This window comes from Helianthus annuus, chromosome 12, assembly GCF_002127325.2.
Source record: "Helianthus annuus cultivar XRQ/B chromosome 12, HanXRQr2.0-SUNRISE, whole genome shotgun sequence".
Classification (NCBI taxonomy): Eukaryota; Viridiplantae; Streptophyta; class Magnoliopsida; order Asterales; family Asteraceae; genus Helianthus; species Helianthus annuus.
Window position 1 is genome coordinate 23,237,636 of NC_035444.2, and position 22,962 is coordinate 23,260,597.

The 22,962-nt window shown below is 34.7% G+C and overlaps 1 protein-coding gene across 1 annotated transcript; it reads left to right on the top strand.

Annotated features, from left to right (window-relative positions):
- Positions 1 to 9,231: 9,231 nt before the first annotated feature.
- LOC110892603 lies at positions 9,232 to 11,432 on the top strand. The gene is made up of 4 exons (XM_035981222.1): positions 9,232 to 9,269; positions 9,755 to 9,761; positions 9,868 to 10,395; positions 10,894 to 11,432. The coding sequence occupies exons 1-4, from the start codon at positions 9,232 to 9,234 to the stop codon at positions 11,086 to 11,088; spliced, it is 768 nt and encodes a 255-aa protein (XP_035837115.1). The 3' UTR covers positions 11,089 to 11,432.
- The last annotated feature ends 11,530 nt before the right edge of the window (positions 11,433 to 22,962 follow it).

Here is a 22,962-nt window from a genome sequence, read left to right on the forward strand (position 1 = left end):
GTTAGGGGAGTGGGGGTGGTCCGTGATGGCCACCCCATCACTCGTTGTTTTTTTTTTGGAACACCGCCGCCACCATATCCACCACGCGTGGATAATATAACGTGTTGAACTAATCACGCGTTGAACATTGATTGAATTTGAACGTTGGCTTCATTTTCGAACGTTTTTCAACGGTAAACTTAATTAAAAAAAAAACCATTTAAACCTTTTATATATACTTCTCTATTTTAAACCATTTCACCCACACCAAAACACAAACACATTTCACACAATCTACATCTTTCTCAAATGGATTTTCCTACGGATTCGACGTTTCCGATGGATAGAGATAGCGATACTGAGTCGTCTTCTGACAATGAGACGTTAAAATATTTTGTGTCGGTGTATAACAAACTTGATACTAGTTCGTCTCGCCCAAAGAAGAAGATGGTAGACCACGATCGTATACGTGCCAACGAAGTGTTAATGAACGATTATTTTGTGAAGAATCCGCTCTACAATGCCGAAACATTTAGAGATCGGGTTCATTTACCAAAAGAATTATTTTTAAAGATTGTTGGAGACATCGAAGCAAGCGAGGAATGGTTTCAAGAAGGTTACGATGCGAGGGGCAAACCAAGTTTCACGGCGATACAAAAATGCACGTCCGCCATTCGCCAACTAGCGACAGGTAACCCTCCCGATCAATATGATGAATACCTAGCTATGGCGTCCAGAACTTCCCGTGAATATCTGCAATTTTTTTGCAACGCGGTCATTAAGTTGTATGGTAAATAGTTTTTACGTAAACCGACGAGCCACGACATCTCACCTATTTACGCCGCACATGAGGCTAGATGGCATTTTCCAGGGATGCTCGGTCGCATCGATTGTACACATATCGAGTGGAGAAATTGACCAAGGGAGTTGCGAGGGGCGTATGTTAGGGGTGACATCAAAAGACCAACCATCATACTAGAAGCGGTGGCGTCGAATGATTTATGGATTTGGCATTCATATTTCGGTGTTCCAGGTTCAAACAACGACATCAATGTGTTGCACACGTCGCCGTTGTTTCAAACCGTAACGGATGGTACCGCACCCTTCTCTCCAGTCTATGTTAACAGACGATATCACAGACGAGGCTTCTTTCTTGTGGATGGTATCTACCCATCATGGTCTGTTTTTGTGAAAGCTCCTCCATTTCCTGTCGAGGCTAAAGAAATCGTGTTCAAAAAATTGCAAGAATCGGCAAGAAAAGATGTTGAGAGGGCTTTTGGTGTTTTAAGGGGTAGATGGGGTATACTACACCGACCGGTTCGTGTGATGAACAAGAAAGCCATACATAGCATAGTATATGCATGTATCATATTGCACAATATGATAATCAAAGAAGACGGGCGTGCAATATCTCCGGATTGGGTGCCGGATCCTCCTACACAAGTTCAAGTTCCACAAAATATCCAACAAGACGTGCGTGATGAAGAAACTCACTTTCGGTTGAGATACGATTTAATCGAACTAGTAGGTTCTTTAGGTTTGGAGTTTCATGAGTCGGACGAGGAGTAGAGTTTTTTAGTATTTTTTTTAAATTATAGCCTAAAATATTTCTAGTATGTTAAATTGAACTAGTATGTTTTAATTTTAATGAAATTTATAATTTTAGTGTTTTATTGTTAATTTCTAATTTAAAAAAAAATTAAAAACATTTGTGAGTGATGGAATTCCATCACTAGTGATGACCACCGCCACTACAAAATGCTTGTGAGTGATAGAATAGTGGCTGATGATATGGCAAGAGTTGATTGGATGCTTGTGAGTGATGAAATTCTATCACTAGTAACCACCCCCACTCCCCTAAGGCCAGGCGGGGTCGATCGTTATTGTTCCGTGATGGGGAGCCATAACGCGTGGAACTATTGATTTTCCCACCGCCATTCCTCAACTATAACGCGTGGTAATGTAACGCGTGTAAAATTCAACGGCGTGATGGCCAGATTTTGTGAGAGGAATTCTTGGTTGGGTGTGGTGGTGAGTGATGACCATTGCCACCAAAAAAGGTTGTGAGTGATGGAAAAATGGTTGATGACATGGCGAAACATGATTGGATATTGTGAGTAATAGAATTCTATCACTAGTGACCACCCCCTCCCCCCTAATAAAGTTGCTTTATAATTCCTAAACTTTATTAAAACAAAAATTCTTTGACACGTATATTTTTATATATGTCTATTTTTTTATTGAGACCATGTTATGAGTAGTATGTACATGTAACCGACATGTCTGCGTGTTGTTAAATTAAGAAATATTCCGCTTACCGCTCTGCAACACGAGCGTGGCCTAAACTAGTTTATATTACACTAGTAGGGTGCCCGTGCGATGCGTCGGGGGGCGACACTTTGCATTACGGCACTCGTTTCTGGTAGTGAAGTCGTATGCATAATACTTTTTTGTAAAAGAATGATATATGTAAAATGCACTTCTCTTGTTAATTCATTTAATATCCGTTGCATTGTTTCCACATGGTATTTGTTCTTCGTATTGGCCATTCGCAAATGAACATTCGAGAAACAAAATGAGGGATTTTTTAAGTTAAGAGTTTTTATTTCTTTTTCTTTTTTTGGGCACTTACAACGAAGTTTTGTCTAGTTCTCGGTCTTATGAGACCATGATTGTCAGGTTGAATAAAAAGGTAAGAGCGGATGTTTCAGTTATTAGCGGGACGATCTCTAACAAGTTGCATGAATAGCACAAATAAAACGAATGGAACTTCTGCTATATCGTTTACTTATAAGAATATATTAGTTTTTAACAATAATACACTTTTTTGTAATCATATTTCACACCAACCTAATTTTGTTAAAAGTGGTAGGGATTTATAATGAAATAAATGGAAAAAGAAGAAACATGTTTGACCTCTAAACACATTAACTCTAAAAGTTTTATATTTATTATGAATCTATACAATACCTAGTGTCTTAAGAATCGCAAGGCGCTACCCAATATTTGATCAAAGAATACATGACACATTGACACCAAAGTGGAAATTTTGGACCATCAAAGACCCATGGCCAATACCTCAAGGTTTTTACGGGGTGGTCTCCAAATAAATTATTATAGACTTTATTTTGCAGCTAATTCCTTCTTCACAAGCCTGTCAACAAAATCAAAAAGGCTTTCATGCACTAATACGAATTCTCTTAAACATATGAAAACAATGTACACTTGGACAAAATCCGACATGTTTAACATGTTTCGTTTTTGGTTGTTTTCTTCATAGAACTCTTAAGAGAACAAACATGACCTGAATCGACCAGTTCATAAGTAAATGGGCCAAAATTCTCCATATAACCCACATGTCAAACCTTTTTTTAGCAGGGAGAGCCATCACTCCATACAAGCTATCAAAAGGAAAAATGAATCAACTTGTTTATGCATGAGAAAATTGTGAAAGCAGATGTATCTAAAACAAACATAAAATCAAGGTAAGTATATAGTTAAAAGAGAGTTAGGTATCAATACACAACATTATTAGGCTAAATTCTCAAGATTTTTTAGCAGTCCATTAAATAACCCAAATACCCAACATAATTCTTTAAACCCGAACACCAAATAAACCAAGCTTATTTGGGTCGGTGTTCGGTTACATTGTCGAACCCAACTAACCCAACCAGACTAACACCTCTAGCATCAGCCAATGAGCTTGTGGTAGAGTGGTAAGGGAGAGACTTGTGTTTCTATGAGACTCAAGTTCAATTCCTGCTTCTCCCCATTAGTTTTCAACGGCACCTGGTGATGATGGGAGACTAGACGAGTAGGCGGCGATCGCTAGTTCGATCCTTGAACTGAATGGGTTTTACCTCACCGCACTGTCGTGCCTTTGGGCGAGTGTTCACAGGCTTCTGCCCTAGGTGAGGGTTTTCCCCAGTTCGGAGACGGGTGTATCCCGATGTGGTGAATTTCGCCAGTAGCCCATTTGGAGGATTCGTTGGCTGTTCAAAAAAAACACCTCTAGCATCAAGCCAATAAAATTTTAATGTATAACTAATATAAAAGAATGAAAATCACCTAAGCAAGGTCTTGGTTGCCAATATTGGAAACAAAGTTCTTGAACTTGCGGTGTGTTCATATGCAAATTTTAGAAACAATGTCTTGGACACAATGAGCTTTTAACCACCAAAATCACACACCCCATTGCATGATTTGTGGCAAAAAGGTTAAAACCTATTTTCAAAGTATTCAAATGTGACAGAACTATCATTTCCTAGTATTTCTAATATATTGCCCAATTTAAAATACAACCTACTAATTTTATATCACCTATAATTTTATTATTTGTGAATAACTAGGTTTATAGCACGCGCGCGTTGCGGCGCATTAAACCGAATCGCTTCACGCGTTGCGGTGCTAAACTGAATCATGCTCCGTTTGATAATGTATAGGTGCTCGTGAGACGCCAATGTGTGAGAACTGTTGAATATGGGTTGCATCATAGTTCACATTGTTGCTTAAGTTTCTTTATTAGACTAAAACCAAAAGTATAACCAAGCAATGCAAGAAATATCAAACTAACACAAAGTACAATACTATAAAGCTATAACATGATGCAAATTGATATTATATAAATATGTTATCCCAAAAAAACATATTTTCTCTTTCATGTTTGCTTCCCTGGGGCTTTTTCGCTCAACGCCTAGAGTAATTACAAGAAGCGCCAAAAAGGCGCACCCTTTGGGATTTTTCTGGGCTTTTCTAGCCTGAGGCGCGTGCCTCTCGTACCCAAGGCATTTTTATGCATCTAACTATTGTAACTTTTGTTTTTTGGCTTGCACATGCAGCTAAAATCATACAAAAAATCTACTTATAGCTACATTTTGGGTATAGAAAGTTAAAAACTTATGGGATATAAAAATATACATAATTAGCTAGCGCCTCTGGTACGAAAAGCCCACCGCTTTTACGCTTCGCACCTCGGTTTTAGACCTCGTCGCGCCTTTCATTTTTAAAACCAAACAAGAACATGAGATTGTGTTAGCAACAAGTCAACTAAAACATAAAAGGAAAAAAAGATATTAAAAGGACCTTATATAAAAAATCAAATTACTAAAAAAATAAAAAACATAAACGAACCTCGGTTGCAGCACCCTCGTCATCTTTGTACCCCAACTTTTCTAAAACATCATGTATAAATGTTAAATCCATTCTTTATCCGGGAGCCGTTAGAGGCATGGTGGACCCTTGTGGGATACCCATATTAATACATGATCGATGGCACCTGCATATGCATATGAAAACTTGTAAACAAATTTGAGGGGGGTGTTAGGATGTAGGCTCTAAACTAATTATGTAATGTTGAATATTTAGAATAAGATAATCAACTACAATAAGAAAAGAAAATTTATACATGAAATCTATTTTATACGATCTAGATATGATAAAGTATATATTACCTTGTTTTTTTTAGAGGAATCAAAGCGGAAACCAATGATCTTGGATTTGGGCACTCACGTGGCTGATATTGTAAACATCTTGAAGCTAACTGTATTAATTCAGTTCCATCATCAGTAGAGAATTGACCTTCTAAGCAAAAATCAGTGAGCATTTAAAGATTTCTGTTTCTTATTAGATCAAGGGCCTAATATTATTTCATGTTTCAAACGGTCAGTATAATTTTTTTCAAACTGTGGCACCAATGGTGACCAATATTTTAAAGAACGAACACAACCGTCGATTGGGAAAATAGATGAAACTGGGTATTTAAACGTTCTCAAAAATGGTGACAACAAATAGAAATAAGGGAGTACAAGTGTACAAGGTTACTTTGAGTCATAGAGCCATCGGTCTCTTCGCGGTTGTGTGTGGGATTGATCTTGAATAGAACTAAGAGATTAACAAGAGAGGTGACGTGAGAGATGTCATGGGGTTTGATTTGTCTTTCAGTGGAGTTTAAATCACGAAATCATCGAATGGGAATAAGTTAGGAAGGTCCGAGAATGCGTCCGGTGATTTCTCCTTGCATGGCGGGACGATGAAACCAATTTCGTAACGTCGTAACGAACAAAAAGGAAACCTAATTTCAAATTTAATATCTGGTTTTTTAAATTCATCTTCTCTCACAATACGTTATTAAATATTATTATGTACTGATTATTTTGTCAATATTATTTATGCGAGGATGAAATTTGTTAAACGTGTTTTTTTCTAATAACTGGAAATTAAAATAAGTTTGCAAGCATTAAATATTTTGTTACATTACGTAAGGGGTAGGCTAAATATACACCCCTCTTATTACTTTTTATACCCCACTTCCATAAAATCACATTAAAATTTGTATATTTACCCCTTATACAAATTATCATTTTAAAAAATATTCTCTTTGTTACAAAACAAATTCAAATGTGTAAAAAAAGATTACAGATGTTTTTATTTAAATTGTTTTTTTTTAATTTTTGTTTAAAAAACATATTTTTTAAAAGTTCTCGGATAATGTTTTTAAAGACACTTTCTCAAATCGTATTTTGATTATGCTTTTTTATTAAACATCTTTATAAATAAATACTAACATTTTTTATAAAAACAATAAAAAAAAGTTTTGAACTCTCTTTTTTTTTAAGTCTATATTATATTTTTCCCTCGTCTAGTTTATATTTTAAAGATCTTACTTTTATAGTTTTTAATACTTTAAATGTGTTTATAAAATAATTAATAATTTTTATTTATTAAAAAGTAATAAAGTTTTTTCTTTAAAACTGCACCAATAACACTTCTATAAATAAAGGGGGTGAAAAGTTCTTATTTTTTCGGCATCTTAAAATACCCTTCACTCATGCATTATAATATAGTATAGATTACAAATACAAAGTGTGTTAATAGTGTTTTAGGTAAGATATCTCTCACAAATATTATGCCTATTTTATTCACGATTGGTGTAAGATGATAAACGATTCACTTGGTTTGTCGCTTAAAACTAGTGTTTATCAACCTTTATCCATAGCTACCAAAATCGATAATAAGTTTTGTTTCATCTTAAACCGATTGATATTCACCCTAATAAAAACATCTAACAAGTTTGATGTATCGGATATACACTATTATACTTATCAATTTAGTGATGCCAAAATCTAATGGTTTTTGGTTTATCGGTATAAATGTGTAAGGCAAGGTTTTGAAAACCATGTGGTTGTAGACGAATAACTATGGCTGTTCACCTATTCAGTCGTTTCAAAAACCGGTTGACCAATAGAAGGAGGTAATCATCACCAGTATATTCTAGTTCGCTAAAAAATCTACCGATTCATATATATATATATTTTTTTTATCAATTAGATCTTAACCAAAGCCGGGATCATCCACGGTATTGATCGGTTGGGTCGACCAAACATCAAAATACGGATTTAAAGTGCTACTCAGCTATGTTGTGAAAAGCGCAAGGTGGTTAATTAGGACTTAAGCATGTAAGTCTCATTTGAGACAAAAGTGTAATAAAAATTATACCATAATAAAAATTAAAATGAGTTACAATTGCAACGTTTGTTTCTTTTAAAAGCATATATCATATAAATCAAGAGACACTTTATAACCACTGATGATTAAGATCTTTTTATTTATACGCAGCGGTGTATCTAGGCATTTTTCACCAGGTTCCTTTTGGTAGATTTTCACTAATTCTCACTATTTTTTTTAAATCATATAAAATTTCCACTATTTTCTTTCAAATCGAGGGGGTCCTGGGAACCCCCAAAACACCTCTGGATCCGCCACTGTTTATACGATCTTATAATTGAACGAGCTAATGACAAGTAATTATATATATCTATGGAACCCATTAAGTCTAACCACCATCCAAGTTAATATCCACCGTTGGATCATGCTGAGATGAAATCTCAGCCGTTTAAACTAGCAAATAACCACTCTGATGGAGGTTATTTGCAGTTTTCTGCTGGTGGTTTTACTCTAGAAATTTAGGCCCATGATCTCCACTCCTTTTACAAATTTTCTCCAGCAAGTCCTGATGATCGGAGCAGTTTAAAGTGGTTAAATTAGCAGCAGTTCATGTCAGTTCCACGCTCTCTCTCCTAGAATACAGCGGTTGGCGACAGTTTTACCATATCAGCGCTCCCACTTCCGGCGAACTGCACACGTTATCCTCCACCCACGTTTGCCGCTTTATCCTCCCAACCACCCTAGCCCACCCATTATATAAACCCTCCAGGCCAACACCAACCAGCATCGCCGAGTTCATATTCATCCTTCTCACCCACTACCAGTAATGTTGAAGAGGGCTTTGATTCTTCCGGTGGATTTATCGAGTTCGTAACCGATGACGCCGATTGGAAGAATACCCTTCAGGAATCCCTGTGTAATTAGCAGGTTTCATCTCATCTCACCTCAATTAGAAATTAGGTTAAGTTTTTCTTTTCATCAGTGTGATTCTTAATGTTTGTAAATCAATATTAATGACCAATTTCTTTTCAATTATCATAGCCCCAAATCTCGCTTCTGTTGCATTCGAGTTCCATACGGACACCACTGCCTCCCAACCATGAGATTGAAGAGCGACGAAGGCGAAATTTAATGAACAAAGGTCCTCTATCTGATTGATTTTAGTTTTTTTGGGCTTTTAAGCAATTTATTTGGGTTTTATGGGTTTAGTTTATTGTAGTCTATTTGCACATCGTAGGTTTTTTATTTCATTTGCAGATCACTTTGTTTTGCATATTTGTAATAAGTAAACAAATAACCATAGAACATAATAAAGAAAACAATAAACGAGCTTATAGGATGAACGAGCTTGTGATCAGATCACTCGTATCTCTCATTCTTGAATCTTGACAACATGTTTAGTTTTTCAGCTCTTGTAGTACCTTATTCAGATATCCAGTTAGTTTCACGTCTATAATCCTAAAAGTCATTTCATTAGATGCAAACACAGAGCATTTATTTTCAATTTCAGTGCAAAAAGACGTTCTTAATTATCAATTATTTTTATCTTACGTGTTGTCATGCACATTTTGTTCAGTCAGGCAGGAAGGAAACAGTTTTGGATTTAGCCAAGTTTGTTGACAAGGGTATCAAGGTCAAGCTCACTGGGCGAAGACAAGGTTAGCAAATACATATCTGTCTTTTACTATTTTGTTTTATATTACTTACAAATGAATGTAACTGAAGTAGGATGAACGGATGGAACTGCTTGAAAATGATTATTAGTTATGAAGTATTAGCCATTAGGTGTTCCATCTGTTCTTACAGAGTATGAACTTTAACTGCTTTATGAAATCTCAATCTATCAGGTATAAAATTTTTCTTTATCTTTCAAAAGATAAGTTGGCATGTCAATACAATGCATACATGCTTTATATGTTGGTAACCTGCCAAAAACGGTTAGGGTCAAAACTGGTGAATTTTCATGGTGATCGACAGGGGTCCAAACACTTTTTGTTAAGTTTTTTAAAGTTGGTATGATTAGAAATTTTTATCTTCAATAACAAACTAATTTTTTATATAAAAAGATATACACGGTTTTAAGTACTATAAAATACACTTGCATCACTCTGAACATGTTTGACCTGTTACCGTTAAGTTATTATTTTTACCTGTTAAAACGGTAAGAGATATAACCTAACCCGAATCGACCCATTCATAAGTAAATGGGTCAAAGTTACCAACTCGAGTTGTCACGAATACGTGATTTACCTTATATACATGCAATTCAATTAATTATCACAAAAAATATGTACCATGGTTTTTATTTTTTATCTTTTTTTTTTGTAAATAGGTTCCAGGTGAGTCAATTTATAATTTTGATTTCTTTTTAAGTTCAGTTATAGCAAATCTAATAATATTCTCAGCATAGTTTATAGTTTATTCTGATATGTAAATTACCTGCAGAAAGGTGAAAGGGAAGAGAATGCATTGACAAGTGAAAGTTTCGAAGAAAAAGTAACCGAACTTCCTGGAAACCAAGTGAAGCAACTTGAAACTAGCAGCCTAGTGGCAACAACTGTATATACACCACTAGAAACCGGTACCAGTAAACCAACCGATGAGAGTGGAAGGCTGCAAAACAGCAACACACCAGAAAGTTACAAGGCTGCAAAACCAACAGAACCTGAAGAAGAAACCATAAAGATTGGAGAAAAGGCTATTGAGAGTGGAGTATGTGGAAACAGTGTCCCCGAGAAGTCTGAAACCGACAGCGTCGAGCAGGGTAAGAAAGAAGCTTTCAACGTGTTGGAGAAGAACCAAGGTGATGGTTATGGTGTTACAAGCTCACAAGATGCTGCATGTGAGGATATAAAAGAAACAACAGAAGAACATGCGCCCGTAGTGGCTGATTTCAAGGAGCAGGATCTGAATGAAACGCCTAGAGAGTTTGTCAAGGAAGAAACAGGTGACAAATCAGTTGATGCACAAGAGGTAAATAATGTTTAACCCAAGTAATTTCTAATTATTCCAAAAGGCTGCTATGCTGGTGTTATAAGAGTGCGGGAATGGGTCAATCGGGGTTGTATATATTTGATACCGAATAAAATATATAACGGGTGGATTTGTTTAATATAAAAAAAAGCATAAAACAAAAATTTCCAAGAAAGGTAACCAGAGATTAAAATGACCAACGTTGACCCCTTACTCAACCCAACCCAACAGACCATCCCTTTTGCCATTTTTACCTATCAGTATGACATTTTTACCTTCAACAATAATAAATTACATCAAAAATGATAAATGCTTAGAGAAAATGGCATTGTGAAGAAGACACCATTTATAAAAATTGTGGCTAATATTTGGATGAAAAAAGATGAATCCAAGCTGCTACAAATATTGTTGCTACAAGCTTTGAGCTTATTCATATACATTATTTTAGATTTTCTTTCACTCTACCCATAAACTCAAAATATAAATAATTTCATATAGGCAAGTGAACTGAGTGAAATTGGATCAAGGGACACAGAAGAACAAAAGTACGAGGAAAGTGTCAAGAAAATTAAGCAAGATGTAGAGATTAAAGAAACCAAGCCGGATGTAGAAATTGCAGAAAGGAGCAAAATGGGTTATTACAAGCAATCACCCCCGATGCTTGCGCCTCAACACAAACAATACCTCAAGTAGAGACGACAGAACATGAAGAAAAGGAACAAGTTGTCAACGTATTAGAAAAAGATCAAGATGAGGATGACGTTACACGCGCACAGGAGGTGACGGTTGAAGGAGGCTTACAAGAAAAGACCCACCACAATGACAATAATGAACGTGAAGTTGTTGAAGCTAAAGGAAGTGTAGAGGAAGATGTTGCTGATGTTTGTGTCTCAACACATGTCAAGGAAACTACAAATATTTAGTTCCATTAAGTATGCTCTTTTGTATTGTTCATTTTAATGTTTGGTTATTTGTTTAGTGACATTATAAATACGTTTTATTGTTTTCTTTATTATGTTCTATGGGTTTTTTATTCCTTTTAAGTTTTTGACTTCTTAAAAGTTAATAGCTCATTTTTGTAGTGTTTGGATAATGTGTTTTGAGAATGAGTTTTAGTGGATTGAAAAGAAGAAAAGGAAAAGTTAGATGGTTTTTACTTTTTCAAATAGGAGATGGAAAAGAAGAAAAGGAGAAGCAAACCGAAACACCATCAATATACAATATTTTTGTTTGTTACGTTGTGAGCGTAACCCGTCCAACGGACGGGTATTAAACTAGTTAATTAGGTGACAATGGGATAAAATTATATATAATTTCGATTTGCTCATTTATAATTAGCATAATATAATGTGCATGTTTGAGATTGTTTATTAAAAATACATATGTTTATTGTTTTATAAGCAACTAGGTTATCACCCGCGAGATTCGCGGGCAGGAAAATTTAATCTACATTATCACGAAGTGTATAAATATAAATACAAATACAAAAGTAACACATTACATAAATTACTTATTGACAACGTGAAAATATAGTTAAAATGCATTTAAGTAGAAAACAATTAGGGACTTAGATCGTTAAACTTTTTGATTTTGGATTCAAGTGGTTAAAAGTAAATATAATAAACTATTATAATATATTAAATAAAAGAGAAAAATATATATATATATATATATATTATAAAAATAAAATTACTATTTATCGTCTTTCGCCAACAATATTTATATATATAAATATATAAAATATAATATAATAATGATGAATTTTTAGTTATTTGTATTTGGTATAAATTACATTGGTTAAATAAAAAAGAAATGGTATAGGGTTGGGCCCGAATCTGTTTGGAGCTGACTCTAATCGATTCCTATAGGTTCAAATACGGCCCAAATCGATTCCTAACCCAAACCAAGGGCCCAAATTTGAAAGCGGGTTGGTTTTGAAACCTGTTCATACACATACACCTCTAAGTTCACTATGTATGAAGCCCATTCGCTAAAATGTTCTAGATACAAATCTCGTCAAAACCCTAACATTATTTGACAGACGCGCAAGCAAACATTGTGTAAACTGTTTTTAAAAAAATTACTAACACCTCTTGCACACTTTCAAAGGTAAAAAAAAAGAGAGAATGGAAATTCATGATCAATTCAAAACACATGAACATGAAAACTTTATTCATAATCTGATCCAGTTTCCACATTTATAAAGGTTAAAAAACACCAATGTCGCAGAGAAAAAAAAAAGAAAGAGCAAGCAAACACCATACCATTCACTTTCCCAACAAACCAATCTACATAAATCACCAACATTCATTCATTACCCATCATCTACTCGTATTATATTTACATTCACTATACACCATTTTCACACCCTTTCTCGGCGCATTGTTAGGCTTCTACGGTTACTCCACCGTTACTAAGTCAAAGTCAATTCAGGTCAAAGTCAAATGTCAGCATGCTTTGCAAAGGTTATTAGTTGTGACATTAGAAGAACGCTGCTGTAGAATTGGACTTGTAGGCACACATAGCCTGTTCCTTTTGGGTTTGGAAATCCTCACATTAGATATTGCAACAGCAAGTGCATCGACTAAGCCTGAATCGTCTTGTTCTTATGAATTATCATGGCTTGAACTTCTAGATGTTGGGGATGAGTGGTTAATTACTGAATCACCGTTAATAGTCAATTTTCTGGTCAACTCAAGTACAGATGTTGTAGCTGCTGTTGGTGAGGCAAATATTATATGCAAAACATCTTCATTGCCTACCAGATGCCAAGGCATATATATTAGAAAGTATACTTAAACCTTTCTATCATCATAGATTCATTGCCACTTACATTCACCACAAAAAACGTAATCAAAATTTAAACTAAAGGGTTGTTGACATCTGAAAAACGAAGGCCTAAAAGTATCTTTGTTTGATTAAATAAAGTCAAAGTCAGTCTTGAAAGTCATAGATGTTGCATCATATAATGACATCTTAGTGAAGTTTTTTAAAAATAATAACTCAGATTGAGATCATAGCTGTCAAAGGCACAAGGTGCTTAAAACGTGAGGACTCAATAGCATAAGCATTCCATTTTTTTTTAAACTTAGATGTGTATCATAGAAGTTTCTATAGATGGTCCATATGGTACGCCAGCACAAGACTACAAAAAGTACGATGTGGTGTTGCTAGTCGGCTTAGAAATTGGAGCAACCCCAATGATCAGTATTGTGAAAGACATTGAATAACTTGAAAGCCAACGAAGAAGAAGAAAATGCACTGGAGAATGGTATCACATTACAAAAGAATGAATCAGGTTCTAAGAACTTTCGTACAACACAGGCTTACTTCTATTAGGTGACTAAAGAACCGGGTACACCAGGAAATTGGGGATTGGGGAGCTTCCACATACGGACTCTAGAATAGAAAACTTATATAATTTATAACGTAAAAAAAGGGAAAAAACGTTTTAAATAGTTAAAAAAATGAATAATGTACCTGAAGTGCCATGGTGGCTTGAGAACTTTGACAAGATTCTGCAGCTCTTGAAGTATGATCAGTGTCATCAACATTCAGATGATGCATACCAGAGTGTAACATTGGTTACCTTTCATTCCCATTGGTGGCTGGAATTGCCTTCTAAAACCAAAATAATTTTTTATACATCAGCCCTCTATCAATCTTGACCAATTTATTTGATAATGGGTGATCATGTCAGATATATATCTCTTAACGGGTCGAGTAAATCACTTTTATTGATCAAGTATATTATTTAGAAATGGTAAATATTGTTTGACCCAACCCATCCAGCTAACCCGTTTTGCCATAATGACAATGTACCATATGTACACATAATAACACCTAAAAGATCCAACAAAGAATCCTCAATCCCTTAGCTCCTCTTATTTCACAGTATGATCATGAAGATGAAGAACCTGAAACAAACATATATAACCATGAGTACCGGTCTACGTATTATATAAACAAAAAATGAGAGAAAATGGATACAACCATCTGACAAGCACGAGAAACTGTGTACAAAAGCTAAAAACTTCTTTTGTATTGAGATTCAGATATTGTTTATTATATATAGATAGATTAAAAAAACTGAACAAAAAAACGTTTCTTGTCAATCCAACCCGTTTGACAAGGTACCATAAGCCACATGTATGATACAGTACCCAACACGTCCATTTTCAACTTCTATTGAATAGAACCGCACCTTATACAGAATCAAGCAGTTAAAATGCCTTTCGGACAGAGGGCAATGTCTTTCATACTGGTCCATCAAAGACAAATCCAACTTCAATCTCATCTGGTAGATTATGTGTCGGTCAAGGCAGGGTATCAGTTCAGAAAAAACAAAAAATTATAACATAATTACTAAAGGCGGGTAAAAACGTAATATTATCTGCTGAATAACTTACGGGAAAGCTTTTTGGTACAATACCATCCTCCTCATCGAGCCTGAACTTAAATTCATCTTGCTTTCTACCGAGATCAGATTCGTCATCACCGCCTAAGTAGGATGATCCGAGCTTTCTTAGAGACCGGCTACCGTACTCTATAGCGGATTCACCTTCGCTATGAGAACCGGAATACAAATAGAGGAAAAGGAGGGTGGCTCCCAAAAGAACAAAGGTATTGAGCAAACGCTTCTTTTGAGATCCATTTGGTCTTCCTCTCATAATTAACGTTATGTTTGATACCCCACAACGTTAATCGCTTTTAAACTCAAATGTGATTTACTGATACCAGATTTATTGTTCGACCAACCTGTTAAGCAAAAGGAATACCTATAAGTATCGTATAATCGTATGCAAAGTATTCTAGGTGTATTATGATTAATCACTAAACCTATTAAGCTTATATAGAACTGAGAAAATAAAACTATAAAAAATATAAAATATGTTGTTCACACCGTGTTACGTCAAAAGTCTCCATATCCGCAAAAACTTTCTATGTTTCCTTACTCAAGTACTCAACTATCTAAAACTGAGATCCACTCAATATTAACTTCAATTATCAAACATGATAACTATACATGTCATTAATTAGAATCATAACTTCAAGATCTAATCAATTAAAGTCCAAATTAAACCATCACATTTCTAGCTCAAATGTAACCAAATTTCTCATAGTTACTCACAAACTCACTATATAAGTACATATTAATGATTTCTTCACAATATATGATGTTGAACACACAGTAAACCATAAATTCAACAATACATTCACAAAACTATTAGTCTACTCATAGCAAAAGTTAAACAACACTTGGAACTAACTCGCACTTCTTTGCGCTACAATCCGAATACGAAACATAAACAATGCCGACACTAATCCAAAAAAAAAAGAAATTATAAAAATAACAATAACAATATCTTATACATTACTTACTCTACAGGTTTAAATCAAAACGTATGATTCAGTCACTCATTCACACTACCGACCAAAACCTAATCAAATAACAGCATCACAGAGCAATTTCACCATCAAATCATAATCAACCTAATTACCAGTTGTTCATAGACCAAACTCAAAACATCAAAATCAACTTTGGAGTTTGACATCTACATTCAGCTTAACCAAATATCACGAACAAATTTCAAAATTCCACAACCATAACTACAAACTCCCAAACCTTACTTTCAAATTAACCAATTGACCTAATTACCATATTTCCATAACATTCTCACTACAATTAATCATAATTAACCTAATTACCAGTTGTATTGTACATTAACCAAAATGAAAACATCAAAATCAACCTTCTCAAATTAACAAAATATCATGAAGCATATCAAAAGTCCACAACCATAATTGCAGATTCTCAAACTTCACTTTGAACTTATCCATAAACCTAATTACCAGTTGTTCAGCTTTGTCAAATTAACAAAACCTCATGAACAATTTTCAATATTCCAAAACCTATTTTGACCCATTACTAAACCCAACCATAGTTCCACCTCCACATACAACAGTTACATACAGGAATAAATAATCAAAATACCTTAACGACATTGGTAGGCATTTCGTCCTTCCCACAAACAGTTTTCTATAATTAGTTCTAGGGATTCTGTTTGTTGAAATCAAAAGCTTCCAAAGAAAGAACTCTGATAGATTCCTGAGCTGATGCTAGTAGCAATCAGTATCGATCAAAAAAAAAAACAAATTCAGTTTAAAAATAAAAAAATAAAGTGACAACGGTTACAGCAGAGACATTTTAGATGCAACTTCTACAATTAACAACCCACCAAGTATTACAAATTAGGCCGCTTCATCCTTATATTTAACTATTCTAATAGACATCAATAGTAAAGTTGCGAGTTATACTATAGCAAAGTTAATACAAAATAAGCTAACATCAGTTTTAGAATTTCTCATTAGTCTCGCCCTACTTTACTTTTCTGGAAATAAAGTTTAAAGTTAAGAAGGATTCTTATACGTTCTAACCACTTTCTTTGTGTTTGCAATAGTATAATGTCCTACAAACTTTCTAGCAAGGCCAGAGTCATATATTTTTGGAATCAAGTCACCATCCAGTAATATATTACCTGCCTAGATGTCTATGGATAATTTGAAGCCAAAAGTGAAAAGAGTAATATTATAAACAAAGTAATAGTGAAAAATAATATACAAATGTGGACATAAAACTTTTCATGTCGACCTAACGTGTACCAAAAGGTTACATGTCATGACCCATATAAAAATCTGGACATAAAGTGTAATCGAATTCTCGCATCGCTTCTCCTTGTTAACCCTTCCATTTGAAACATACGTTGAAGTTCAGTATTAGATAACACAATGCAACAATTCAATTGTTGACTTGCTTATCATCGTTTACTTCAGTTTTCTTTTTAGCTGTCTAATAAGCCCCATTATTTTGCTTTTGCTCAATGATCTCCATATTCTCAAACATATTAATCCCTAGTGTATATAATGTAAAGTCGCCTTAAAAACACTAAAAGATGACCAAAAAAATAAGAACAATTAAGTATAAATTACTGAAACTTTCGTACCTTAGTTAATGTAACCACCTTTAGAAGCTTCTTCAAGTCCAAATATATAGCGTATCTACAGTCAAACATGAACAAACTAATCAAATAGAGTATCAAGCCCCGCTTGTTTTCCACTTTTATATTATATTCTTGTAGCTACGGTTAGGTATATCTATAAATGTAACTCAAGAGGAGCACTTTAAACGTAGTTAGGCAGCCTCTGTTTTAGACATTCACAGCTAAACAAAATAACTTAACGTTAATTAAAAGGGTATTGTTAAAATAACAATAACAATCAACAAACAACAAACCATCAACGAATTGATATTGATAAGTTACTTGTGAGCATATACCTCAACAATCGTAGCATTTAATGGAAAGAAAAACGGTGTTGCTCGCGTGTCAGGTCATCAATGGCCTTTGTGACTTGATGAAGATTTGTCTCTGTGAGTTCAAACACTACATAATCAGATTTAGCTTCGTGAGTTACCTGTTACATTTTAACACCAAATATCAAAATTCCAAATCTTGTTTCCTTGAAATCCGCATTAACATTCTAAATGCCAATTGATAGACTTCGCACAAACAATTTGAACCATAAATTCCAATCATCTCAACGACATGTGGCAATATTGGAGATCTATAAATCATAAAACGTCATTAAATCATAAGCATGATAAAAATCATAATGTTGTAGGGGGAAACTTCAGCACGAGGTTCATAATACCTTCTGGTTGAAGTTGAGCTGCTCTTGATGTACTCGGTTATCCTCGGTTTTGACCTGACAAAAGAGTGTAGCTTATGTCTCAGACTATAGGTATTGATTCTCGACATGTGTCTTTCAAGAAATGACCAATAAAGGTGATGCTACATTCTAATAGAAATATAGAATGCTTTCGACACAACTCAACTGGGGATTGTGAGAATAGAAAAAAAAAACATACAATTTATGTAAAGAAATAAGATAATACAAACAAAGAAAACCCTAAGAATACTACAATAAAAAAAAACAAATACCTTACAAATCTTTATAAATCTACTCGGAATTAAGAACAGCAAAATCTTGTTCAATTTTGTGTATGCATATGAAGATCGAAGATTTGAAGATGGAGAAGAACAGGCGACTGCAATGTAAAATGGAAATGAAGAATTGGAAAACCCTAAGCATTTGGAGTGTATAATCGATTGAAAAGCAAAACTCGATCTGAATTCAAGGCTGCACAGAAAATAAAACCTAATTAAATGAAATTAACCCATACATCAGGCTGTAAAATGGAAGGACAAAGACAATACCTATAAATTCTGGATGATGAATCAACGTAGAAGAAGAACAGGTGTGTTGATATTTAGGGTTTGTCAAAGAGTGTACCTATTTGTTGAATCATTTGCAGAAGATGATGATGATAGCAGTAGAGCGATAAATGTGAGGGAGGCTAATTAGGGTTTGAATCGGTTGGAGAAGAACAGAGCGATGAACAAAAATTGTGGCTGTGAAGCATTAGGGTTTGTTAAAAACAATATATAGTATCCGACTTAATGCTCCATATCAAATTGATCCCGACCCAAAACATTTCGGATCCCGCTCTTTTGTGTTAAAATCAAGATTGTAAAAGCCATATGTGATTTCCCTCCTAAACTCAAAAAATGAGGTTGCCACATCAGCAAAATTGTCCCAAATCCAATGCCACATAGCCCAAATCACATCTCATTTATATATATATATAGATGTTAATTATGTGATTTTCAAAATGACTATTTAAATTCGTGTATTTTACTCACAAATAATAAAAACAAGGAAGCTACCCTCAAACATATTCAAAACGACTTCTTTGCTAAATCAAAAGACACCAAATCCGAAAATAATTTAACATCGAAGTTTAAAAAACACAGGGGTGATACTTGGTCAGGAAAAGAACATGACTGGGTACAAGATTTTTGATCCGTGTGTTTAACAAATTACGCAAGCAACTTATATTGCAACTTTTCAATGCGAACCATAAGTTCAGATCAATAATGGTATACCATGATGATCATAATATGGTTAATCTTATATATGTAGTTAAAGGGTTATGAGTTACAGATCAACAATGGTACCATGAATGATGATCATAAATGTGGTTAATCTTATATATAAAGGGTTGTGAGTTATGATCAGTAGTCTCAAACTAGTTTCGAGACAGTTCAATCAGATACTTTTATGGTTTATTCATCATTAGTGAGACATTGTCCTTAAATCTTGCTAAAGAATTGAACACAAATAGCGTGTGGTGGTGACGAGTCTAGCCTCTAGGTGGTTGGGAGAGTGGGAGACGTCACTAAGGTGGTGTTTGTTTTTTGGCCAGAAGTACTTCGGGCCCCTTATTTCTGCGCCGCGCAGACGCGCGCAGAGGTTTGGAGTCTGCAGCTTGTTTGTTTTCTCGCAGACCTTTCATTAAAAAAGGTCTGCGAGACCTCTTCACCACACATACATGATTCCATGTCTTCTTGGAACCTCTTCTTAGCAGACCTCTTCTTCCACCACCTCCACCACCACATCCCTGCCACCACCTCCACCACCACCTCCACCACCACATCCCTGCCCAAACCTCCACCACCACATCCCTGCCCAAAAACCCCAAATCAAACCAAAACCCCAAATCGGAGATCGTGAACCCCAAATCGAACCAAAACCCCAAACCGTAGAGAGAAAGAGAGAGTGAGAGAGATACCGTATAGAGAGAGAGAGATCGGTGGTGGTGTGGTGCTGCTACCAAACCATAGAGAGAGAGAGCCGGCTCCCCTTCTTCTCCGGCGAGCCCCCCACCACTCCACCATCTTCTCCGGTGGGTAGTGGCTGAAGTGGTGGTGGTTGATTGTGGTGGTGGAGGTGGACGGTGGTTGTGGTGATAGAGGGAGGCAGGGAGAGAGAGATGAGAGAGAGAGGTTCTGTGTTGTGTGTTTTTATTTTAATATGAGAAGAGGTTTTTATATTTAAAAAAAAAACAAATCCTCTTCTCCTTTTCTCCTTGCAGACTGCAGACATTTGATCCACCTCTTCTCCTACAGATGCCTGCAGATGTGGTCCGCAGACTGCAGACCTTTTCCCGCAGAAAAAACAAACAGCACCTAAAATCACACGGTCTGGACGTGGAAAACCGACGTTGTTGCCTCTCCAAGTCGTGTACAACTAAAATGCATTTATATGATTTGTTTACCTTCAGTGAATTGTATACCCAAATTGTATTTTGTGAAGGTGTTATATAGTAAACGATATTTCTTCAGTTTTATAAATGGTAATCAACTCATACTTAGGTTAAAACCAAAACTTAATTATCTCGAGGATTTTTTTTTATTTTTTTATTATTATTTTTTTTCTTTTGCTGTTAAGTCTTCATTTCTTATCTCATTTTACCTTGTGCTATTAATTTTGACCCCAGAGTTTGACTTTATTTGACTTTGTAGTCGTTGGCATAAAATACATCATTACATTAAAATAGCGATGTTACATGTATGTTGCGTAAAGTGGACAATTTAATACATCAAGCTTATAGGGTTACATCAAATACATAATAAGTTGTAGGAGGTGTATCAAACGAAATCCATTGACCTCATTCAAACGATATTGGAACTATCTCATCGAACTCTACGATATGAGATTTTAGGTTTTCACTTTTGGATTTTTAACTTGTATATTTTATAATTTTTGTTTTAGATCGTTGTATCTTTTTTTATTTAGCATTGTGTCTTTTCTATATTTACGTCATTATGTCTTTTTTGCGACTAATTGTGTCTTTTTTTCTCGACGTTGTGTTATATTTCTTAGCATTGTATTATATTTTACGATCTATTGTGTCTTTGTACCCTTCTTATTTTTAGGAGACTTAGTAGAATAGTTTTACCCCTATAAGATACTACATTTTTTTTTTTAGTAATCAAGTAATTTCTAAAATCTATTAAACTTATTTTTATTAAAACAATACAATTATTGAAATTATTTTGTAGACACAGATAGGGGTAAATTAATGCACAAAGAACGCAACAATGCAACTTATATAAGTACTTTATGAAGTAAATTAACACCTAACATGTATAACTAATTACGCACAATAATTATACAATAAAAAATACGCAACTTATGTTGATAACTATGTAACCTATACATGTAATTACACATGAAGTTAAATAATTTCGCAACATAAAGTTAAATAATTACGCAACATGTAGAGCTAGTTACACATTACACCATAAAAATACACAACTTACAAAAAATAATTACACATGAAGTTAAATAATTACGCAACATGTAGAACTAATTACACATTCACGCAACTTATAAAAAAATAACGCAACAAAAAATACGCAACTTACAACAAATAATTACGCAACCTATATATATGTAGGGTAAAGTTCTTGTACAAATAATCTTAACATACTAAACATACAAATTGAAGGAAAACTCAAAAAGACAAGGTGGCATTTTTGTAATTATCAATAACTATCAAAGTTACTCTACAAATATACCTAAAAACCTAACCACTCCCCCACCCCCAAAAAAAAACCTAAACCCCCCACCCCCAAAAACCTAAAAAAAACCTACCCCCCCCACCCCCCAAAAACCTAAAAAAACCTACCCCCCCCCCCAAAAAAAAAAAAACCTAAAAAAAAACCTAACCCCCCCCCACCCCCAAAAACCTAAAAAAACCTAATCCCCCCCCCACCCCCAAAAACCTAAAAAAAACCTAACCCCCCCCCCCCCTCACCCAAGCTAAAATGCTAAAAACTAACCCCCCAAAAAACCTAAAAAAATAAAAAAAAAAACACACAAATTATTTTATTTTATTTTTTAACATTTTTTATTAAAAAATCGCTACTTTTAGTAGCAGCAAAAAAATTTTTTTTTTTTTTTTGCTAACGAAATGTAGCGATTTTTTAATAAAAAATGTTAAAAAAAAATTTGTGTTTTTTTAGGTATTTTTGGTTGTAACTTTGATAGTTGGTGGTAATTACAAAAATGTCACCTTGTCTTTTTGGGTTTTCCTTCAATTTGTATGTTTAGTATGTTAAGATTATTTGTATTTGATCTTTTGCCTATATATGTAATTACGCATGAAGTTAAATAATTACATAACATGTATAACCAGGGGCGGTTCTTAGAAGGCATATGGCAGGGCCACAGCCTGGGCAAATTTTTCAGCCGTAGTGCTAATTTTCCGCATTTTGATCGAAAGTTTATATATATACTATGTTTGGCCCGGGCTTGTCCGGGCTTTTTTTAGTGCTCGTGTCGTTCAACGGGCAAGATCCGCCACTGTGTATAACTGATTACACAACTTATATAAAAAATTACACAGCTTATGTTGATAATTACCCAACCTATATAACCCTTTATAAATTAACGACTCTTTGAATTTAAACCTTACATAACACAAGTAATTAACAAAGCAAAATGTGGTACGGTGGTCGCTGAGCGCCGGTCTACAAATCCCATCAATGATGCAGGTTTGGCTCTGAACACATGTCTTGTTTATTTACGTTTGTGAACATTTATCGACAAGAAAAAAAATCCGTTCGTGTTAATCTTTTTACCTATCTTCGTTTTTGGGTT